Genomic DNA, 22,813 nt, shown 5'->3' with positions numbered 1-22,813 from the left:
GCCAGCATGACTAAGCCGCTTCTGGCGAACCAGAGCAGCGCACGGAAACGCCGTTTACCTTCCCGCCGGAGTGGTACCTATTTATCTACTTGCACTTTGACGTGCTTTTGAACTGCTAGGTTGGCAGGAGCAGGGACCGAGCAGCGGGAGCTCACCCCATCGCGGGGATTCGAACCGCCGACCTTCTGATCGGCAAGTCCTAGGCTAGGTGGTTTAACCCACAGCGCCACCACCTGCATTCTAGCCACACAAAAGTTGGGTTTCTATCCATACACACACACACACACACCTCTCCATGCAGACAAGCAAGAGGCGTTACCGCAGTTCAGGGACACATTCCAGCCAGGCAAAAGCACTTGAGGAAGTGCGTGGTCTGAGGAGAATCCCAGAGGCCGGACACAGAGACCTGGAAGTCCACTTTTGGCTCAAAGGAATTTTATTCAACACCACAGGACGTGTCAAACCACCCGCATCCCCAGTGAGTGAGGCAAACGAACTTCTGTATACGGTTAAGTCCAGCCGCAGCGGGTCCAAAGCTGAGGTGAAAACAAGAAAGGATGAATGAGGAGGGTTGGTACCGAAAGAATCTGAGGTTTCATATTTCATTGGTTTTGTGAGCAACTGGGGAACTGGATCTGGTAAGTAGATACCAGAAAGCAAAATTGCCTGTCGGTGACTCCCGGCGTCTGTTACGAGATCAGGAGTGCCCTGGAGGCTTGTTGTACAATCCTTTTTCTGCTGGGCTTTGTATGCAAATCTCCCCTCCTCTGCCTTTTCCAACCTAACCATGGTGCAGCGTTAAACGTGTACTGACACAAATGTTTTGTGTCTCATCTAGTAGCCATTGATTGCTTCATCCTTCATGAATTCGTCTACTCCTCTTTCACAACCATCCTGAGTCACTGCCCATCATCACTACTTCCTGTGGGAGCGGAATGCCCTTTCTTTTGCCTGAAGCTTGCAAGATTCAGCTTCAGTTGATGAGCCCGGGTTCCGGCAGTATTGAGAGATGGAGAAAAACCGTTCTGCCCCCGTGCTCTTCATAACTTTGAACACTTCTACCGACTGAGCTCTGGCCCTTTTGCTAAGGCCCTCCTGGTTTCCCCTGCGTGAACTTGAGGCTGTCACCCGGAGAACAACACACCCTGGAGAAGAATTCACAACACAACCCTGCATTCCAGGGGCAGGCTGATATCGCTGAGCCACAGACGTTCGCCTGCAAGCTGGGGAAGGGCTGTAGCTCAGTGACAGCACAGCTGCCCTGCATGCAGAAGGTCCCAGGTTCAGACCCCAGCTTCTCCAGGCCAGGGCTACGATTGTCTCCTGCCTGAAACCCTGAAAAGCCAGAGCCAGCCAGTGAGCTAGCTTGGCCGGTTGTCTGAATGAGGCATCTTCCTTTGGGTGGCACTGAACTAAGTTCCATTCAAGAGTAGCGCCATTAAAATTAATGAACGTGAGCAAATTGGGTCTACTAATTCCCATTCTAGACAGCATCTTAAAAAGCAGAGACATCACCTTGCCAACAAAGGTCCGTATAGTTAAAGCTATGGTTTTCCCAGTAGTGATGTATGGAAGTGAGAGCTGGACCATAAAGAAGGCTGATCGCCGAAGAATTGATGCTTTTGAATTATGGTGCTGGAGGAGACTCTTGAGAGTCCCATGGACTGCAAGAAGATCAAACCTATCCATTTTTAAGGAAATCAGCCCTGAGTGCTTTTGGTGTGAAAAAGAAATACAGTTGTATCTTGGATGTCGAACGGACTCCGTTCCGGAAGTCCGTTCAACTTCCAAAATGTTCGGAAACCAAGGTGTGGCTTCCAATTGGCTGCAGGAAGCTCCTGGGTTTGTGGTGTTTGGGAGCCAAAACGTTCGAGTTGCAAGGCGTTCAGCTTCCAAGGCATGACTGTAATGGCATTTGGGTTTGAAGGCTGAAGAGAATGTTTACTTATAAAAAGTAGTTGTGCTGAGTGTTATATTGGAGCAGATGAGTTGAATATTGTTTATATATAGCTGACAGATGAAGAACCAGAAGTGCTTTAGTATCTTAACCTTATTTATTTATTTTCTCTCTATTTTAATCCTTCTCTCTCTCTCTCTCTCTCTCTCTCTCTCTCTCTCTCTCTCTCTCTCTCTTTTCCCCTTCTTTTCCTCTGGATCTATATTTTAATTTTACCTAGATCAACGTATTAGTTTGGCCAAAAAATATGTTTGATCACCATCTTTGTATCTCTCTTTATAAAATCTAATAAAATTTACTCCAAGAAGAAAAAAGTGAGCTAGAAGCCAACCCTGATCTATAGGATCAGGGACATTTCTTTACTATTAGGCACCCTAAGGTTTGACTCAAACCACAGGGAGATGGTGATTTTAGGATGGTAGGGAAGTTAAATATGTATTTGGGTTGGCGACAGGATGGCTTATCTTACCCAAGTAGTTTGAGGTCAAAATGCTTGGAATTCACAGGCACCTGAAAGAGAGAAGGCCAATGAGGATTAGTACACAAACGTTTGCAAAGTTAGTTGTGACTCTGGTCTTTGGAATCCAGAAGTGAATTTTGAGTCTGCAGGGCAGAGCGAGGGATGGGAATGTGAAGTTGTTTTCATAGCCGGGTGTGTCACGGACAAGAAATCTTGCTCTCCTCTAACTCTGGGGTGTTGTAGCTGAGCTATAATGACAAGATATCGCTTTGCTTAGGGCAAGTGTGGGGTACACAATCTTGATTTTGGGGTGCTTTGGAAACAGCCTCTGTAGAAAGGAGCAGTCACATCTGACTAAGGTTGACTAGGTGCCCTACATTGCAAATGACAGTCCTCTGTTTGAAACAGTCCTCCATCGGAAGAGCTCTCCAGTCCAAATCCAGTTTGGAGGTGCAAAAGAAAGAAGCATGGGGAGGGGGCTTTGAAGTTGCCCATCGGCTGTTACCACCTGGGCAGCAGACTGAGTGGTCTTCCCCACCGTGGCGAGAGACATGTTGTACAGTACTGCTATCAAAATCCTAATAATTATTTCCAAGTTTGCATCAATCCATATTCAGTGGTACCTTAGTTCTCAAATGCCTTGGTACTCAAATGCCTTGGTTCTCAAACGCCGAAAACCCGGAAGTAAGTGTTCCGGTTTCCAAACATTTTTCAGAAGCCGAACGTCCGATGCGGCTGTCGGCTATTGTTTGCAGGGTGCCTGCACCAATCAGAAGCTGCGCCTTGGTTTTCGAACATTTCAGAAGTCAAACAGACTTCCAGAATGGATTAAGTTAGGCGCTTTTTTAAAAAAACTATTTATTTTGCATTTTTGTTTTTGATTCTTTTTCGTTTAATTTGTTTTTGCCACTGTGTGGAGCCCAGTTCAGCTACTTATTGATTGCATGACTGCAGAAATGGATTAAAAAAACCCCCGCCCAAACAATGACTATCGTTTAATTTTAATTTTTATCATCTACAATACTGTCTTATTTATTTTGTAGTACAGTACATTGATTATTGCTTTCATTTTATGGATCAACGGTCTCGTTAAGATAGCAAAATTCATGTTAAATTGCTGTTCTTTGGGGGTTATTTTTAAAAGCCCGGAACGGATTAATCCATTTTGCATTGCTTTCTATGAGAAAGCGCGCTTTGGTTTAGGAACGCTTTGGTTTTGGAACGGACTTCCGGAACGGATTAAGTTTGAGAACCAAGGTACCACTGTATAAGTGAACCTATCTGTGTTTTCTTTTGTCCTCTCTTTGGGGTGATGCATTTGTGGCCACCCTCCATCTGAGAGATGCTAAAAGCGGAAAAGTTGCAACAACAGGTAAACCACCACCCAGTTCACTAGTAATACCTACCTTGGGTTCTGGGTATAAGCAGGAATTCGTTCATGTCAAGGCAGGAAGCTTTGCCTTTGAAATCAGAAATACAGTCCTCAGCAGGGTGGAGGACTCGGGCTGGGGAGAGAGGACGAGCGCAGCTCAAATGCAAGGACATTTCAATTCCAAGATTCGTTACCCTAACCCATGGGTAGGCAAACGAAGGCCCAGGGGCTGGATCCAGCCCAATCGCCTTCTAAATCCAGCCCACGGACAGTCCAGGAATCAGCGTGTTTTCACATGAGTAGAATGTGCCCTTTTATTTAAAATGCATCTCTGGGTTAGACTTGTCTGAAAGATCAGTGAGCCTCTTCAGCAAAGGATCAATGATTTCTCTACGAATGTCAGCATAAAAAGGACATCTAAAAAATACCGTATTTTTCGCTCCATAAGACACACTTTTTCCCTCCTAAAAAGTAAGGTGAAATGTGTGTGCGTCTTATGAAGCGAATGCAGGTGGGAGGCTCTTGCTGGAGCCGCGCTCTCTTTAAAGAGAGCGTGTGTGTGGCTATTGCTGGATTTTCCGCAAGGTGGGAGAAGGGACTGACGGGCTGCCCTCTGTCCTTTCCCCCACCTCCCGGAAAAGCCAGCAAGAGCCGCTGCCAGGCTCTGCTCAGCAATCCCTTGTAAGGGCTCCCTTTCGTCCCTCATCCCGCTTTGCTGGGAAGCCAGCAGAAAAGGCACTCCACAGCTATCGCTCTTGCTCTGCTGGCTTCAGCGAGAGCTGCACAGCTTGCTCTGTTGGCTTCTCGGAGAAGTGGGAGGAGGGACGGAAGGGTTTAAAGCAAGAAAAGCGAGAGCCGCTTACATGCTCTGTGCTGAATATTTTTTTTATCTTGCTTTCCCCCTCTAAAAACTAGGTGCATATTATGGTCAGGTGCATCTTATGGAGCAAAAAATACGGTATGCGTTTTGGGCTTCCTATTTCCCCTAATGGGCAGGCGCAAAGTCTCTTCTATAGGAGACTTCCAGAACCAGTGAGGGCAAGGCTGAGCTTCTAGCAAGAGTGAAAGCCCTTCTTGCGTTTCTGGATGCGAGGAAATAGAGATATGTTGCTGGAGTGGCTATGTATCTCCCGTTTTCTATGATTTTATAATTGGGGACCCTCATCTCTGGGTTATTTGTAGGGCATAGGAATTCGATCATCCCCCCCCCCAAAAAAATAGTCTGGCCCCACACAAGGTCTGAGGGACAGTGGACCGGCCCCCTGCTGAAAAAGTTTGCTGACCCCAGCTCTAACCCAATTAAGCTCCCCAGCTCAGACATCTGTGGATGAGGGACTCACAATACAGAAGGATCCTCTGGTAGTCTCGGTCTGTTTCCTGGACAATGATAGAGTCGGGGCACTTGCCAGAGAACAGCTCTGTCCTCATGTGAGGGCGGCCTGGAGTGGGGAAGTCGGAGAGAAAGAAACATGTTCATAGGTCAAGAGAGATGGGACGCACAGATTTCCATGGTGCAGCCTTCCCAGGACTGTACCACTTCAGAACGGGGGTGAGAAAAATAACCTATTTACTCAAGTCGAGGTACATACCAAACAAATTCAAGCAACTGAATGCAGAGGTAAATTGAGGGTGGCGCTGTGGGTTAAACCACAGAGCCTAGGACCTGCCAATCAGAAGGTCAGCGGTTCAAATCCCCGTGACGGGGTGAGCTCCCGTTTCTCAGTCCCTGCTCCCTTTACCTTTATCAATATCCTGGAAGCCCAACTCACGTTAAGATAGTTCACTTTGCAGGGAGGCAGAGCATGCAGTCAGTGAAGCAGGACTGCTCAGTCTGGCTTTGCACCCTAGTTCCCTGTGGGTAACTGGGGCACGTAGCCAAACGCAGAAGGATTTAATGCCACCCCAGGCCTAGTAAAGTTAAAGGGTAAACCCTGGCCATTAGGTCCAGTCGTGGCCGACTCTGGGGTTGTGGCGCTCGTCTCGCTTTATTGGCCAAGGAAGCCGGCGTACATCTTACGGGTCATGTGGCCAGCATGACTAAGACGCTTTTGGCGAACCAGAACAGCGCACGGAAACGCCATTTACCTTCCCGCCAGTGCGGTATCTATTTATCTACTTGCACTTTGATGTGCTAGGTTGGCAGGAGCAGGGGCCAAGCAACGGGAGCTCACCCCGTCACGGGGATTCGAACCACCGACCTTCTGATCGGCAAGTCCTAGGCTCTGTGGTTTAACCCACAGTGCCACCCAAATGCAGCAGGATTTAATGCCACCTCAGTCCCAGTAGGGCTATACAAAAACAGAAAACCTGGGGCACAGGGTTCAAACATGGTATTGGGATATACCCAACGTTCAAAACTCCCATTGTTCTAGGTGCATTTTGGATGGAGAATTTCATTAGTGCGAGCAGTTTCTGAGCTCTGGGTGTGGTACTGCACCTATTAAAACTGCAGAGTGGAAGGAAAGGAGGACCTTTTCCTGCCTCCCCACGTCAAGCTACTCTCTGCAGACTGGAGAAGAGACCCTCTTAAGAATATTAGGGGGGTGGGCAGGCGAAGGACTAGACCATGTGAAAATGAATACAGTAGTGCCTCGCAAGACAAAAGGGAGGCATGGGGAAGTCGTTGAAATTGGGTACAAGAAAAAAAAATTTCATCAAATTATACATGTTTATATGTTTGTTGTGTGTAATGTCTTATAATATATGTTTAAAAGCCAATAAAAATTTATAAAAAAAAAGAAGACAAAATTAATCCGTTCCGCGAGTCTCTTCGTCTTGCGGTGTTTTCGTCTTGCGAAGCACGGCTATTAGCGGCTTAGCGGCTATTAACGGCTTAGTGGCTATTAACGGCTTAGCGGCTTTAAGAAAAAGGAAACAAACTCGCAAGAACTCACAAGACATTTCGTCTTGCGAAGCAAGCCCATAGGGAAATTCGTCTTGCGGAACGACTAAAAAAACGGAAAACCCTTTCGTCTAGCGAGTTTTTTGTCTTGCGAGGCATTCGTCTTGTGGGGCACCACTGTAGAATATTTTAGCGCAGTCCACTCATTTTCAGCTTTGTATTCTTGTTATTAAAAAAAGTGTGCCTAGACAGTCCGTTGCTGCGCCCATTACCTAGGTTTAAGGTGCCGTTTAGCTCCTAGCTTTCATTTCTCATTTGCTAACACTGGCTATACCATGCTATTTTTCTGAACTGGGGCTGGCCCGAGACATTTTGCTGCAGGAGGAGAAGGACAAGATGACATTCTCCTCCCATTACCACACAGAGAAGCTGGCTGGACTTGCAGATTAATCTTAGGTCAACACGGGCAGTGTCTAAACAAAGTTTACCAAACAAACAACTAGTTTTGTTGAGATTGTTGCTACCAAAAATACTTTGTAGACTGGAGCGACTTTTTCCCCTGAAACATGGGAGGTTGGGGAGTGGCATCTATTTCTAATACCGTTCGTTTAAACTACATTTGATATTTGTCTGGCAGTGCAGTATATCTACACAAAAAATGCACCTATGCTGGATGCATTCAAACACTTCCATGAGATGCAACCCTGGGCCTAAAGAAGAAACCAAAGCGCACTGTGTGCTACTTGGGAGGAGGGTTATTTGACATGTGTAAGTTGGAGAACAAAGAGCATCAAAGTGGGGCTGCTGTGGTCTCTGTGGGACAGAAACCAAAACCTCTCCACCTACTGTATTTTTCGCTCTATAAGACGCACCAGACCACAAGACGCACCTAGTTTTTGGAGGAGGAAAACAAGAAAGAAAAAATTCTGAATCTCAGAAGCCAGAACAGCAAGAGGGATCGCTGTGCAGTGAAAGCAGCAATCCCTCTTGCTGTTCTGGCTTCTGGGATAGCTGCGCAGCCTGCATTCGCTCCATAAGATGCACACACATTTCCCCTTACTTTTTAGGAGGGGAAAAGTGAGTCTTATAGAGCAAAAAATACGGTAATTGAAATGTGGATTTCTGCTCTTACTGCTTCAGCTCCTGGTCTCTGCTAGCTGACAAGTGAATGTTTCATTTTCAGAGGGCGATTGTAAGAAGTTCTCCTTCCACTGTAGAATTTTCTTAAGAGTTTAACTTAATCCCCGTGAACAGGAACGTTACCACTTTCAAAACGCAAAAGGACTTGAACAGCAAATAATAAAAAGGACTACTTCGGAAAAACAACAACACGGGCAGTGTCTTCAGCGGCTCCTGAGGTATGCAGTCGGCAGGCTACATGACACTCGCAGTCCTGCCCCCTAAACACCTTGCTGCTGCTTCTCCCTACCTGCAACGCTCCTCCCTCTGCCTGCTGAGAGGGCCAGTCCTGTTCTGAGCTCAGCTTTGAGAGTGGGCTTATCAAAGGAGCCATTAGAAAAGGAAGTTCTGCCTTACCTTCTGTAGCCAGATCAGCACTCTGCTCCTTAAGTAAGTAAATCCATGATCTGGGAACATATTGGCCTGTCTTCCTGAGAGAGAGAGAGAGAGAGAGAGAGAGAGAGAGAGAGAGAGAGAAGATGGATGGATGGATGGATGGATGGCTAAACAGCCATATGTAATGGATTCTTTGAGGTAGGTTTGGTAAGGCAGGGCGTCAGAGACAACTGAGAGGCCTTGGGGGCCTCTTAACATGCTACCTCTTAATTTATTTTTAAATCCTGCATATTTTTCAATATCACTCCAGCTGACGTAACAATACACTCAATTAAAAACCAGGATTTCTCATAGCTACGACATGCATCTTTGGCAAAGTACCCACCTGGACTTTTCCTTGAAAAAAGAGTGATTTGGACAGATGGAAGAAAAGGGCTATGGAAAGACAGTGATATGGCTCCCCCCCCCCCCGAGAAGAAGAAGAAGAAGAAGAAGAAGAAGAAGAAGAAGAAGAAGAAGAAGAAGAATTATTATTTATACCCTGCCCATCTGGCTGGGTTTCAGCCACTCTGGGCAGCTTCCAACAAAATATTAAAATACAGTAGTCCATCAAACATTAAAAGCTTCCCTAAACAGGGCTGCCTTCAGATGTCTTCTAAAAGTCTGGTAGTTGTTGTTCTCTTTGACATCTGGTGGGAGGGAGTTCCACAGGGCGGGTGCCGCTACCGAGAAGGCCCTCTGCCTGGTTCCCTGTAACTTGGCTTCTCGCAGCGAGGGAACCGCCAGAAGGCCCTCGGCGCTGGACCTCACTGTCCGGGCTCAACGATGGGGGTGGAGATGCTCCTTCAGGTATACAGGACCGAGGCCGTTTAGGGCTTTAAAGGTCAGCACCAACACTTTGAATTGTGCTCAGAAACGTACTGGGAGCCAGTGTAGGTCTTTCAAGACCCGTGTTATGTGGTCTATGCGGCCGCTCCCAGTCACTAGTCTAGCTGCTGCTTTCTGGATTAGTTGTAGTTTCCGGGTCACCTTCAAAGGTAGCCCCACATAGAGTGCATTGCAGTGGTCCAAGCGAGAGATAACCAGAGCATGCACCACTCTGGCGAGACAGTCTATGGGCAGGTAGGGTCTCAGCCTGCGTACCAGATGGAGCTGGTAAACAACTGCCCTGGACACAGAATTGACCTGCGCCTCCATGGACAGCTGCGAGTACAGAATGACTCCCAGACTGCGCAGCTTCAGGGGCACAGCAGAAGGCATGTGGGCGATGCATGTCCAGAAAACATAGGCGATTAGCCAACAACAGCAAAGCCAGGCATCTCCAGAGTGGCAGTGGGGCCTTGGCAAATGTCCAATGCTGCCAGCTCCTGGTGTTGGTTCTTCCATTGTAAGCACCAGCGCATGGACCTGGCCTTTTTTGGTGTGACCTCCTCCCAGTATTCTTCTGCAAGGACTGGGGGTGTCTACTGTTATTTTAAAACTTAGGGTGCACACACATTGGGGAAACACAGTCCACAGAAAACCAATCTGTTGCCTTTCAAAATTTAGGAAATATTCCCTGAGAAAATTACGCTTCATTTGAGTTCATTTGAGCAATCCCGAAGCCATTTCCTCTCATCTTGGGAAACCTTTTCCAATATTTTCTTTCACTTGCAGATCCTGCAAATCGGTCTGGCAAGTATTTGTTAAAGGCAAAGCAGACCTGTCAAAAGAGAATCTACTGTGTATCAGTAGGTATTTACCATTTGGGAGGAATAGCCCTGACTAGGCAGGAAACAATAGCCAGCAAACATTCTCAGGTACCTTGACAGGCAGGAGATGAGTTACACACGCAAATTTCTGTTGTAGACCCACCTCCTTCTGTGATGCTTGTGTGATGCTTTTGGCTGGTTTTTGGCTAAGGGATTGGGCAATTTCTAAAGCCTTTAAAAGTTCTTGTACATCTTGTTCTGGGTCCTTGCCTCCTTGCAAAGCAGGGCGGAGGCACTGTTGCAACAGAAAAATAAATATCTTCCTTGCTCAGACTGGTTCCTGCTTCCATCCATTTCTCTCTGACTGATAACGGACTTAGGTAAAGGTAAAGGGACCCCTGACCATTAGGTCCAGTCGTGGCCGACTCTGGGGTTGCGGCGCTCATCTCGCTTTCCTGGCCGAGGGAGCCGGCGTACAGCTTCCGGGTCATGTGGCCAGCATGACTAAGCCGCTTCTAGCGAACCAGAGCAGCGCACGGAAATGCTGTTTACCTTCCCGCCGGAGTGGTACCTATTTATGTACTTGCACTTTGATGTGCTTTCGAACTGTTAGGTTGGCATGAGCAGGGACCGAGCAACGGGATTCGATTCTCTGACCGATAACGGACTTAGGGGGCACTGAATCCTTTGAGGGGAGTTGGAGTGTAAAAGCCAACTCCAATTTTTTCTACAACACTACCAACTTGGGGGATCCTCTCCTACAAAATCTCTGAACTCCCCCTCCCCTCAAGGTATCCACAGAGCAGGTGGGGAGTCCTACGTAGAGAGTCCCATTTGGATCTTTTGCCTTGTCGAAACATATCGAATCCTGTGCTCTGCACATGCTCGAGAAACAGTCTTCTTTGTTATTTCCCTACACCGGCCCTGGAGAGCCTTTGCTCAGCCTGGGTTCCCTGGGAAAGTAGTGTGTTTTGCGGGGAAAGGGCCAAAGGGGAAAAGGGACTCACAGTCGGACGGCAGCTTCCAGTTGCAACCGCTCTGGGCTGCTGGTTTGTGTCATGCTGAAGATGCTGCTGTCAGTGCTGGCGAACGTCTCCAGTGAGGAAGGTGATGCCGCGGCTGCTGCAATGAAGAACCACCTGCCGATATACTGCAAAGGGGAGAACTGAGTCACACCTGGGGACAAAGCAGGGCCAGCACACCCATGAGGCAAGGTGAGGCAGCTGCCTCAGGTGGCAGGATCCACAGGGGCAGCAGATTCAACCTCCAAGGAATGCGTCACCTGCTTCTTCTGCAGTGACATGACCTTTAATTCTTACTTCAACCATTGGATAAGGTTGGTTTGATTCCCACACCTTGTTTTCAGTACAGTGGTACCTCGGGTTACAGACGCTTCAGGTTACAGACTCCGCTAACCCAGAAACAGTACCTCGGGTTAAGAACTTTGCTTCAGGATGAGAACAGAAATTGTGCTGTGGCGGCACGAAGGCAGCAGGAGGCCCCATTAGCTAAAGTGGTACCTCAGGTTAAGAACAGTGTCAGGTTAAGAACGGATCTCCAGAATGAATTAAGTTCTTAACCCGAGGCACCACTGTATAGATCTTTACTTCCCCCTTATTCCCAAAGTAGAAATTAATTTCTCCCTTGTTCTTGGTGTAGACCTTCACTCATCCCTTCTTCCCTAGCTGCGGGTGGGGGCACATTTTGTGGTTCGCCTCAGATGCCAAAATGTCTTGGCCTTGGGCCAAACTACATGTTACATGCGAAAAGCGTGTCTTTTAACTTGGGCGGCTCTTTCCCAAGGTGTACCCAACCTTCTTGGGCCCAGGGCACATTTCAAAACCTGATCATGTATAACGGGCACCACAAAATACCCATTTCACAGAAGAAGAAAATGGTGATGCTAAGAACCCCCACCTACATGGCCATGGCCACTGTTAGTCCTACTCAGAGGAGAGCCATTAAAATAGGGTTGCCATATTTCAAAAAGTGAAAATCTGGATACAAAAGTTGTTGAGCTCCCCAACCCCCCAATGAGGTTTTTTTAGCTATTTTTTAAAAAGGAAATTTGGCAAAAAATCAACACTTCCGAGATGGGTTGCCATACGCCTGGTTCTTCCCGAACATTTTACTGATTTTCAGAAATTCCATCTGGACAAATCTCAGATATGTCCGGGAAATTCTGGACATATGACAGCCTTACATTAAAATTAATGGCTATGCCTAACTTAGGCACATTAATTTTAATGGGTCTACTCTGAGTAAAAGTTAGTTGGCTATAAATCATAAATGCAGGAAACAACCACTTCGCAAACAAAGCCCCAAAGGGCTCCCCCCAAAAAACCTGATTAAAATAATAAAAAAGCAGAAGGATGGGGGTGGATTTAAACATGACACTCATTGATGTACAGAATGAGGTCTGCTTGCACAATGAGACTTTCTCCTCCTTTCCACCTCCTGCGAGACCCCTGAACCCAGGTGCAGGTCTCCACTTTCAGCAGCAATGCCTCTTGCCTTCCATCCTGCACAATGGTTGCAGTGCCCCTGAGGCTCCGGACCAGCACGACCAAAGCTGTTGCACACCCTTAAATCTGCCTCTGCTAAACCTCCTCTGGGTTTCCCCCAGGGGCAGGAGTTGTGCCCCGCTTGCGTGCACAGACTAGATCAGGGAACGGGATCCTGCTTGGCTCTCCAGATGCAGCTGGACTACAGCTCCCATCATCCCTCACCATTAGCCTTGCTGGCTGGGGCTGATGGGAGTTGGGAGTCGGAACAGCACCCACAGTTTCCCCATCCCTTGACTAGATGGATCTTTTATCTGTTCCAGTGTGCTTTCCCTCAGGTTCTTAATTTTCATTTGTATACTTTGCTTTCATTGTTCAAAAATAATGCAACTGCTACTAGGCAATAAAAAAATACAGTGGTACCTTGGTTCTTGAACATGAACCATTCCGGAAGTCCATTCAACTCCCGAAACGTTCGAAAACCAAAGCGCGGCTTCCGATTGGCATAAGAGCCCCGGAAACAATAGCTGATAGCCGCATCAGACCATTGGGTTCTGAAAAATGTTTGAAAACCGGAACACACACTTCCAGGTTTTCAGCATTCTGGAGCCGAAATGTTTGAGTACCAAGGCATTTGAGAACCAAGATTCCACTGTGATGGAAAAATAATAGTAGGATCAATAGTGATAAAAATAATGTGCATTTCGTCGTCTCCCCACCCCCCAAATGCTGAATGAAGGTCTCCTTGTTCTTCAAGGGTTCTACCTGCTTGAACACAGAAGCATTTATATAATAATAATAATAATAATAATAATAATAATAATAATAATAATATATTATTTATACCCTGCCCATCTGACTGAGTTTCCCCAGCCACTCTGAGCGGCTCCCAATCGAGTGTTAAAAACAATACAGCATTAAATATTAAAAACTTCCCTAAACAGGGCTGCCTTCAGATGTCTTTTATAAATAGGATAGCTGCTTATTTCCTTCACATCTGAAGGGAGGGCGTTCCACAGGGCGGGCGCCACCACCGAGAAGGCCCTCTGTCTGGTTCCCTGTAACCTCACTTCTCGCAATGAGGGAACCGCCAGAAGGCCCTCGGTGCTGAACGATGGGGGTGGAGACGCTCTTTCGGGACATTTAAGAGGCTTCCACCTGCCGTCAACCCCAGCTGCCCTCCATCGGCTTCAACTACCTGATCTCGGTTCAGCTCGCTGGCATGCAGCTTCGCGGGACCCTCACACAAGGAGAGAGCATCCACAAGGACCCCATAGAGGTAGAAGAGATAGCACCACAGACCCTCCATTGCGGGAATGGCAGGCACTTGGAGAATCCACCTCTGCAGGGAACATCCTGCAAGGCTCACCTTTGCCCCCTGCCTGTTAAATGTTTAGCTCTCTGGGGTCTAGAGTCCAGCCTGGGCTGCCCTGTGCCTCACAGCAGAGGCAGAGATTGAAATCCAGAAAGACCCTACCAAGCATAACCGGGGGCCCTGAGAGCAAACAAAGGAAGCAGTGTTTCTGATGATGGGGATGTTATTGCGGGAAAACAGAGATAATCATTACCCGATAGAATGCCTCTTCCCATATCTCCCTTTGTGTGGTCCCAACAGCAGGGGTGGCCTGTTACAGGGTGAAGCAGGAGAAGGTCTTCTCTGTGGTAGCCCCCCATTTGTGGAACTCCCTCTTTCCCTGGCTTTTTTTTTTTTAGATGGCAGCTTAAACACATATTTTCACATGGCAGTTTGGGAATAGGTCTGTAAGTGGGCAGAGGAATTCAAATGCTCACTGCTGATTTCTTGTGTTGGTCTGATGAGGATTAATTAATTGTTTCATTTTTTTATACTGTGTTCACTACTCTAAAGAGTAGTCTATAACTATAGCCAAGTAAGCACATATTTGATATCAAATAGGGATTTTCTCTAGATTAATTTGGCCACTCTAGTGACCCTGTTAAAATTTCATTGATTTGGAAGGGGGGTTGGTTTTCTCCTGCTGTGTGCGGTTTGATCCACAAATATAGCTGGTCAGTTAATATCAAGTGCATTTTAGCTTGTCTTCCCCTACCTACCTGTGGGACGCGGGTGGCACTGTGGGTTAAACCACAGAGCCTAGGACTTGCAGATCAGAAGGTCAGCGGTTCAAATCCCCGTGACGGGGTGAGCTCCCGTTGCTCGGTCCCTGCTCCTGCCAACCTAGTGGTTCAAAAGCACGTCAAAGTGCAAGTAGATAAATAGGTACAGCTCCGGAGGGAAGGCAAACGGTGTTTCCATGCGCTGCTCTGGTTCGCCAGAAGCGGCTTAGTCATGCTGGCCACATGACCTGGAAGCTGTATGCCAGCTCCCTTGGCCAGTAAAGCGAGATGAGCGCCGCAGCCCCAGAGTTGGCCACGAATGGACCTAATGGTCAGGGGTCCCTTTACCTTTACCCCTGCCTGCCTGCTCAGTTTCTGAGCTCATGAATCCTCTGTCTCCCAAGCACCCTCATCCTTCTGCCCTTTTTTTTGCCAACCATACAGTATAATATGCCCCGAGGGTTCCTATGCATTAAGGACAATAAGCGATGAGACCAACAAATGTGACTAATGTAACGGACTCAAAAGAACAAACATGTAAAAAAATGACTGAATAGTAACATGGCAGAGCAACCAGCTATAGATCCTTTTCGACCTTACATCCTTTTCAAATATGCCCTAGTTAGTCCTAAGTTCCCGAGAAATGTTTTCCAAACAGTCTTCTTTGGGGAATGTGTCCAACTAATTCCTCTTGTGCATCGGGGGCTGATAAGAATTCTGTTAGCTAAGCTATTTTTTCTCTGGAAAGTTTTAAAACTCCTCCTGAATGTTAATAATGGGGCAGCCAGATATATTTCATCAGAAAGGGTATTCCACAAATAGGGAAAGGTCACCATCAACCGCGAATATATATGGTCCTATTAGAGATACAGTGCTACCTCGGGTTACATACGCTTCAGGTTACAGACTCCGCTAACCCAGAAATAGTGCTTCAGGTTAAGAACTTTGCTTCAGGATGAGAACAGAAATCGTGCTCCAGCAGCGTGGCGGCAGCAGGAGGCCCCATTAGCTAAAGTGGTGCTTCAGGTTAAGAACAGTTTCAGGTTAAGTACGGACCTCCAGAACGAATTAAGTACATAAAACGAGGTACCACTGTACAGTCATACCTCGGGTTGAGCACTTTCGGGTTGCGCTCTGCGTCAACCCGGAATTAACGGAGCGCATTACTTCCAGGTTTCGCCGCTTGCGCATGCACAGACGCTTAAAATGAAGTCGTGCGCATGCGCGGAAGTGGCAAAACGCGACCCACGCACACGCAAACGCGCCATCGCATCTTACGTTCTATTCAGGATGTGAACAGGGCTCCAGAACGGATCCCGTTCGCATCCCGAGGTACCACTGTATATTGTTCTGCAATACAAAGATGGCTCAATATATTATGCTGCCTGAGGCAAAGGACAAAACGATGCCTGTCCCTTCATGTACAAAGTTAGAAACATGGCAACACCCTCCACAGCACTTGAGGGTAGCAGACAAGCTTAGTGCAGGCTACATTACACATACAGGGGTACCTTGGGTTACATATGATTCAGGTTACAGACTCCACTAACCCAGAAATAGTGCTTCAGGTTAAGAACTTTGCTTCAGGATGAGAACAGAAATTGTGCTCCGGCGGTATGGCGGCAGCGGGAGGCCCCATTAGCTAAAGTGGTGCTTCAGGTTAACAACAGTTTCAGGTTAAGAACGGACCTCCAGAACGAATTAAGTACTTAACCCGAGGTACCACTGTACAGATGTATTACAGCATGTAGCTGCTTCCTGCATCTGCCACCTCAGGGCCTAATAAGTTTCAGGCTGTAAACTGAGGGTACATATTGACTCAGTGTATCATGACATGAGAACAGCTCAGCCAATAGCAAGGGTGGGTGGATTTAAAATGTGATTGACAGGCAACACCCAGGCCTTGCTGTGGGAAAGTGTAGACCAGATTGCACTGGCAAAAACTGGCAGTGATTTGGAGAGAATATGGGCTGTGCCTCATAAGTTATTACTTGTTATTCAAATTTATTTATTTGGGTTTCATCCCATATACATTTCAAATCTGGGTACAGCAAGTGTTGAGGTCAAGGTACACACACACACACACACACACACACACACAATGTTTACAGCTGCAAACTTTGCTCCATTCTTCAGTGATTAAGAGCAGAAAGTGGCTAAGGGCTGCCTAATAATAATAATAATATTTAATAATTATTATTGTATGTTACCTTAAGGGAGGTAAGTTTCTAGACGACTTAGGAAGTTTATGCAAAACTTTTTTTTAGCCTTCAAGATGTTTCACGTACATTACATTGTAATTCTTACCACAACCCTGTAAGATAGATAATTTTGCTCCATATGGCAAATGGGGTGCTGAGAGAATAGCTGTCTGAGTTGGTGGCAGAGGTGTGATGAAAACTGAGGGATTCCTGATTTGTAGACCAGATCCTGTCATTACATGTATACATACAGACATCCTAACCTAAAACGACTGGGATAAATACTGGTGTAACTTTTCATAGCATATCAATGCGGAGAACCTAACAGCTGTTGAAGCATGCATGGGGGAAGGAAGAGAGAGGTGTTTTTGCAATATGAATTTTTCAAAAAAAGAAAGAAAAAGAAAAAGGTAGATTTTCTTTTTAACTAAAAGTCCTATTTAGGGGACACTGCCTCAGTCTGGGGGGGATCCCTATACTTTTTTTAAAAAAAAGTGACGGTGACAACTAAATCAGTTTCAAATTTTCAATATGGCTATTAAAAACAAGGTAGGCACGCCACAAGGGGGACGCGGGTGGCGCTGTGGGTAAAAGCCTTAGCGCCTAGGGCTTGCCGATCGAAAGGTCGGCGGTTCGAATCCCCGCGGCGGGGTGCGCTCCCGCTGCTCGGTCCCAGCACCTGCCAACCTAGCAGTTCGAAAGCACCCCCGGGTGCAAGTAGATAAATAGGGACCGCTTACTAGCGGGAAGGTAAATGGCGTTCCGTGTGCTGCGCTGGCTCGCCAGATGCAGCTTGTCACGCTGGCCACGTGACCCGGAAGTGTCTCCGGACAGCGCTGGCCCCCAGCCTCTTAAGTGAGATGGGCGCACAACCCCAGAGTCTGTCAAGACTGGCCCGTACGGGCAGGGGTACCTTTACCTTTACCTTTAGGCACGCACACAGCATGGATGCTGTCAGACGATTCCCTCAAAAGTCTGGGCAAATAACCAGGTCTTCAGCAAACTGTATCCTAGAGGGGAGTTCCACAACTGGGGCACCACCACCAAGAAGCCCCCCCCCCAAATGCCTCAGCTAAAGAGAATGCCTCCAAGAGAGCCTCCCCTAAAGACATTCATCTTATCCCAATGACAAAGGATATTGGTGCTTTCCATTGGTTATTATGGGATAATATGCAAGTTCTGCCTGTGTGTGCGCCCCATATTTTGGACTTCCTACATTCACACACAGGAGAATTCCAATCATATCTAGGCAGAAGTAATTCCCAAGTGAATTTAACGAGGCTTGCTCCTAGGTAAATGGGATTTTGTTCAGGTTGGAAACTGTTGCTAGGAAACAGGGTAAACAAAAATGGCGGCGACAGGATTGGTTTTCGGGTTACAAGGGGAGCATGCCCTAAACAAACATGGCGGACAACGCAGATTCCCGTGCCTGTAAACAACATGGCGGGTAAACTGGCTTCACCACAGGGTGTTTGTCTTGCGCCAACTTCAAACTCCGCAGCGCACTTCACTTCCTTTCACGGCCGGGCGCTTGAGGAGGCGGAAGCTGCGTCATAAGGGTAACGTAATGACGTCAGGAGAGCAGGGCGCAGGCGTGAGTTTATTAAGCTCCTCCCAATTCGCTCTTTTAAGCATTTATTTAGGAGCAATAAAGCCTCTGTTCGGATACGGGGAATTGTTTTAAAGCACATCCCGACCCAAATTATGGAATGAGAACCGTGAAGGCGGTCACGGAGACCGCTTGCAAGTAAAGCAAAGCAGGCACTCTTGAAAGCCAGCTATACGCCGGGAACGGAAGAGCGAGACGTAAATTGTCCTGTCGGGCCGCTCGCGCATGCGCTGTAGCGATTAGCCGGGGAACGCGACGGCGCAGGAGGAAGGAGACGCTCCAGGCGCGAGGCCGGCGGCGGTTTCGTCACCAACGGCCGCTTCAGAGCTTTGTAGACCCGGAGGGGTGTGGGGGAGGCAGAAAGGAATTTCGTGAGAGGGAACAAGAAGCGGGAAGATTCCGGTAATCCCGTAGACCGCCCCCCTCTTTTCCCTCTGGTCGCCGAGGGAAGCGGAAGTGCCGCCATCTTGGGAGAGAGGCAAGTGAGTTGCGTAGAGCTAGAAAGGGTAGAGCTATATAGAAGCTGCGGCAATTAGCCTTCGCGTAATGGCGTTGCTTAGCCACTTGGCATCTCTGTTCTGGCGGCGCCTGTATCATTACTATTATTTGCGTAAGAGTGAAAAGCCGGCTCATTAATTTAGAGACGATCGTGGCGGGGGGGGGGCTCGTCTTCATTCCTTCCCCCATTCCTATCTCTATGGTGCGTCAGTGGCTCGACTTCTGGACGGTCGTTTGTTTGACCGGAAGTGTCCTTGCATTTGAGCGGAAGTAGGATTTTTGAGCTGGAATTGGCTCCCTCTCGGACGTGAAGCGGAAAGGACGGAGGGCAGGTTTGAAAAATAAACCTGTGGTTCAGCGTGTGTGTGTGTGTGTGTGTGTATGTGTGTATATATATATATATATATATATATATATATATATATATATATATGGGGGGCGAGGAGGAGGAGGAGGAAAAAGAAAAAGAAGGGAGGATGTTTCTGCTTCCTATGGCTGGCAAGCTCTGGGTGGTGGCACGAGGATACATAGTTGCCAGGTCTCTTGAGGACCAGATCCTGCGACCTGCATGTGTGTGGATCCTTTGGGCTGTGAGATGAAGCAAGGGATAGTTTTGGGAGGATAGACTCCGTTGATGTAGGTTCCATTGCAAGCTAATGGAGAAAAGGCACTCAAGCCAGGTAGAAATCAGCCTGGTTTCTTGAACCAATCCTCTGAGAAAGCCGGCCAAGAAACTTCAGATCAAGCCCTGAGATCTGACATCTCTTTTAGGTTATTGTGCTGGTGTACGTAACCAAGTGGGACGCAGGTGGCGCTGTGGGTTAAACCACAGAGCCTAGGACTTGCCGATCAGAAGGTCGGCGGTTCGAATCCCTGCGACAGGGTGAGTGCCCGTTGCTCGGTCCCTGCTCCTGCCAACCTAGCAGTTTGAAAGCACGTCAAAGTGCAAGTAGATAAATAGGTACCCCTCCGGCAGGAAGGTAAACGGTGTTTCCGTGTGCTGCTCTGGTTCGGCAGAAGCGGTTTAGTCATGCTGGCCACATGACCCGGAAGCTGTACGCCGGCTCCCTCGGCCAGTAAAGCGAGATGAGCACCGCAACCCCAGAGTCGGTCACGACTGGACCTAACACTCAGGGGTCCCTTTACCTTTTTATGTAACCAAGGGATGGCGGGGAGGGGTTCTGCTGCTGTGAGGCTTTCCCTGTAAGTGGCTGGATCACATGCTCTGCTCTTACTTTCCTTTGCTAACTGTGGTATCAGCTGGTGGCGTTCCAGGTTCCCTTTGTAAACTGCCTTGTACGTGCCACAGCCCAGCACCTTTTGAAACAAGGTGACTAGTTTGGGTTTGGCTCCCCAGCTGGTAGTTACAAGAACTCTGTAACTTCTAGGAGCAAAGACTGCCCGGTTTCATGAGCCTGAAAGCAAATAAAAGTTGAAGGTAGACATATAGGGGTGAGCAAGTACCCAGTGCTTTGTAAGCTGCTTTGGGAGATGGATGAAAATGCTTAAATAAATAAAATAGCGGCTAGCCGTGTTCAAGTTGTAGGAGAGACTTGCCAATTTCTGTTTCGTACCCTGGAGGACAGTTAGCAGTTTTGTTACCCATCTTTGGTTGGGGGCGTTGGATAAAATTAAGTTCCTAAATTGAACTTCTACTTGTTTATAAAATGCTGTTTTTAATGCATCTTACTTATCTTTAACCCTAATTACTTAGATTGTGAGCCTGTTGACAACAAAAACATCTCTCTTGGAAAGCTTGCTGTAACATGCTCTGAGTCCACATGATAGAATATGCATAAGTCTGATAAATAAAACAGCTCAGGGAGGTAGAGATGAAGTGAGGAAAGGTCAAAGCTCTCTTTCCAGGATCTCAGGATAAGTTAAGAGACTGTGACTTGCACTATTATTATTATTTGATTTATTGCCTGCCTTTTACCACGAGGTCCCAATTTAAAAGTACATTAAAACAGTTAATACAGATTACAATCATGAGAAGAGGGTTGGTCCTAAAATATTTATCTTAGGTGCACATAAGGCTATGCACATAATACTGTGCAATGATCTTCATGGCTGAGCAGGGATTTGAACCTAATCCTTCCTGGAAGAGGGATTGTTGCTTGTGAAATGCTATGTAAATGGTACAGAAAGGAAAGCGAAAGGCTAAAGGAGTCTGAGTGGGAAACATTATCAGTCTTTGGAAACCCAAAGTTAGCACCATGTTAGGCAGAATCAAGGCTGAACACCCCCAATCCTAGTCATGCTTGTACAGCAGTAAGGCCATTGATTTCAATGTACTTCCAAATGAATGTGCTTAGTTGCAGTCTTCATTTGCTGGTCCCCCCCCCCCCCCCGTGGTCAATGGGTTTCTTACGCTTCCTCATAGGAATTCATAACATTTCTTGTTTCTTTGGATGAAGGACGGTATAGAAATTTTATAAACACGTAAAAAATTAGAATTTCTTCCAGGTCACCAGAGAAGGAACCAAATTGATGTGTTATTTATTTTAGGTCACAAATGTCTAACATACTCATATGTGGACTGGTGGGTTGGTAGCATTGTGGACGCCTGTAAAGCTTGTACAGTGGTACCTTGGGTTACATACGCTTCAGGTTACATACGCATCAGGTTACAGACTCTGCTAACCCAGAAATAGTGCTTCAGATTAAGAACTTTGCTTCCGGATGAGAACAGAAATTGTGCTCCGGCGGCGCGACAGCAGCAGGAGGCCCCATTAGCTAAAGTGGTGCTTCAGGTTAAGAACAGTTTCAGGTTAAGTATGGACCTCCGGAACGAATTAAGTACTTAACCTGAGGTACTACTGTACAGGTGTTAGTCGTACCCACTGCCTCCTGAAGAAGAGAGATGTACTTTCAGCACAGTCTTGTACATGTTAACACAGTGGAACCTAGCGCAGGAGGGTTAGAAACACACTGCAACTTTTGAGGGACATTTCTTCCTTTTCAGTCCCAAGGCATGCAATAAAACAGGCTTCTTCAACCTCGACCCTCCAGATGTTTTGAGACTACAATTCTCATCATCCCTGACCACTGGTCCTGCTAGTTGGGGATCATGGGAGTTGTAGTCCAAAAACATCTGGAGGGCCAAGGTTGAGGAAGCCTGCAATAAAACCTGAGAGTGGTTAACGCTTGTCCAGCTTGGAATTTTGCACTTTATACTTTGTATGTCGTTCCACGTGCTATTGTTGCAGAGAATGCAAGTGATGATAATGTTTTGGTAGACATGGAAACAAAATACTTAGAACGCAGAGTGCACGTACCTTTTGTTAAGCCAGTCAAGACATATGTATCAGTAATAAGCAAGCCAGTAGGGGTGAGTGGTGTCACAAAAGGAAGGGGAAAGACAACAGAACATACAGATTCCTTGTGGTATAAACATTTGCGGACTAGAGCCCAGCTAATCAGAGCCATGAAGGGTTATCCTTAGAAAGGGAGATATGCATACGTGGGTGTACAGCCAAAAGTATTTGGTCTGGCATTTTGTATGTGTGTGCAAAGTTCAAATGTAGCACAAAGTAGAGCAAGCAGAGCTTTGCTTAGAAATGCTAGACGCTCTACTTCTTGCTGTCTGCCAGTTAAGGGTATGCTATACAGTGGTACCTTGGGTTACATATGCTTCAGGTTACCGACTCCACTAACCCAGAAATATTACCTCGGGTTAAGAACTTTGCTTCAAGATGAGAACAGAAATCGTGCTCCGGCGGCACGGTGGCAGCAGGAGGCCCCATTAGCTAAAGTGGTGCTTCAGGTTAAGAACAGTTTCAGGTTAAGAATGGACCTCCGAAACAAATTAAGTACTTAACCAGAGGTGCCACTGTATATGTGACAAAATGACATTGGTCCCTTGGTTCTCAAACTCCCTACCCCATGGACCACTTGAAAATTGCTGAGGGTCTTGATGGACCACTTAATGGTTGTAGCAGTTGTAATACACTGCTAGATGCTGAGAGATTTTTAATCGTATTTTTATTGCTTCTTTTATTTACATTGTCTTACAATGTGAAATCACTTTATCTTCCTTTTTTTACATATAAACTGACTATTATACATACTTAAAGCTGTACTCTTTA

The 22,813-nt window shown here is 47.0% G+C and overlaps 2 protein-coding genes across 11 annotated transcripts in view; one reads left to right on the top strand and one right to left on the bottom strand.

The window, feature by feature from the left end:
- Positions 1–418: 418 nt before the first annotated feature.
- APOM (apolipoprotein M) lies at positions 419–16,999 on the bottom strand. Of its 2 annotated transcripts, none has more exons than XM_053379398.1 (7): positions 16,725–16,999; positions 10,845–10,987; positions 8,168–8,241; positions 5,130–5,228; positions 3,824–3,922; positions 2,427–2,467; positions 419–536 (listed from the first exon to the last, which is right to left on the bottom strand). In XM_053379398.1, the coding sequence occupies exons 1-6, from the start codon at positions 16,755–16,757 to the stop codon at positions 2,442–2,444; spliced, it is 474 nt and encodes a 157-aa protein (XP_053235373.1). In that variant the 5' UTR covers positions 16,758–16,999; the 3' UTR covers positions 419–536; positions 2,427–2,441. The 2 variants fall into 2 exon arrangements, with proteins under 2 accessions (XP_053235373.1, XP_053235372.1); XM_053379397.1 differs by lacking the exon at positions 16,725–16,999 and adding an exon at positions 13,540–13,746.
- Positions 17,000–18,241: 1,242 nt separating this feature from the next.
- Positions 18,242–22,813, top strand: part of BAG6 (BAG cochaperone 6) — a 30,208-nt gene continuing 25,636 nt past the window's right edge. For 2 of the 9 annotated variants that reach the window (XM_053379086.1, XM_053379080.1), the window contains exon 1: positions 18,244–18,705. The gene's annotated coding sequence lies outside the window, so the exon portion shown is untranslated. Of the gene's footprint in view, positions 18,710–18,941; positions 19,101–22,813 lie in introns of those variants that run through there. The other 7 variants (XM_053379089.1, XM_053379081.1, XM_053379087.1 and 4 more) reach the window with 7 other exon arrangements.

This window comes from Podarcis raffonei, chromosome 2 (assembly GCF_027172205.1).
Source record: "Podarcis raffonei isolate rPodRaf1 chromosome 2, rPodRaf1.pri, whole genome shotgun sequence".
Classification (NCBI taxonomy): Eukaryota; Metazoa; Chordata; class Lepidosauria; order Squamata; family Lacertidae; genus Podarcis; species Podarcis raffonei.
This window is presented reverse-complemented; position numbering and strand designations above follow the sequence as displayed.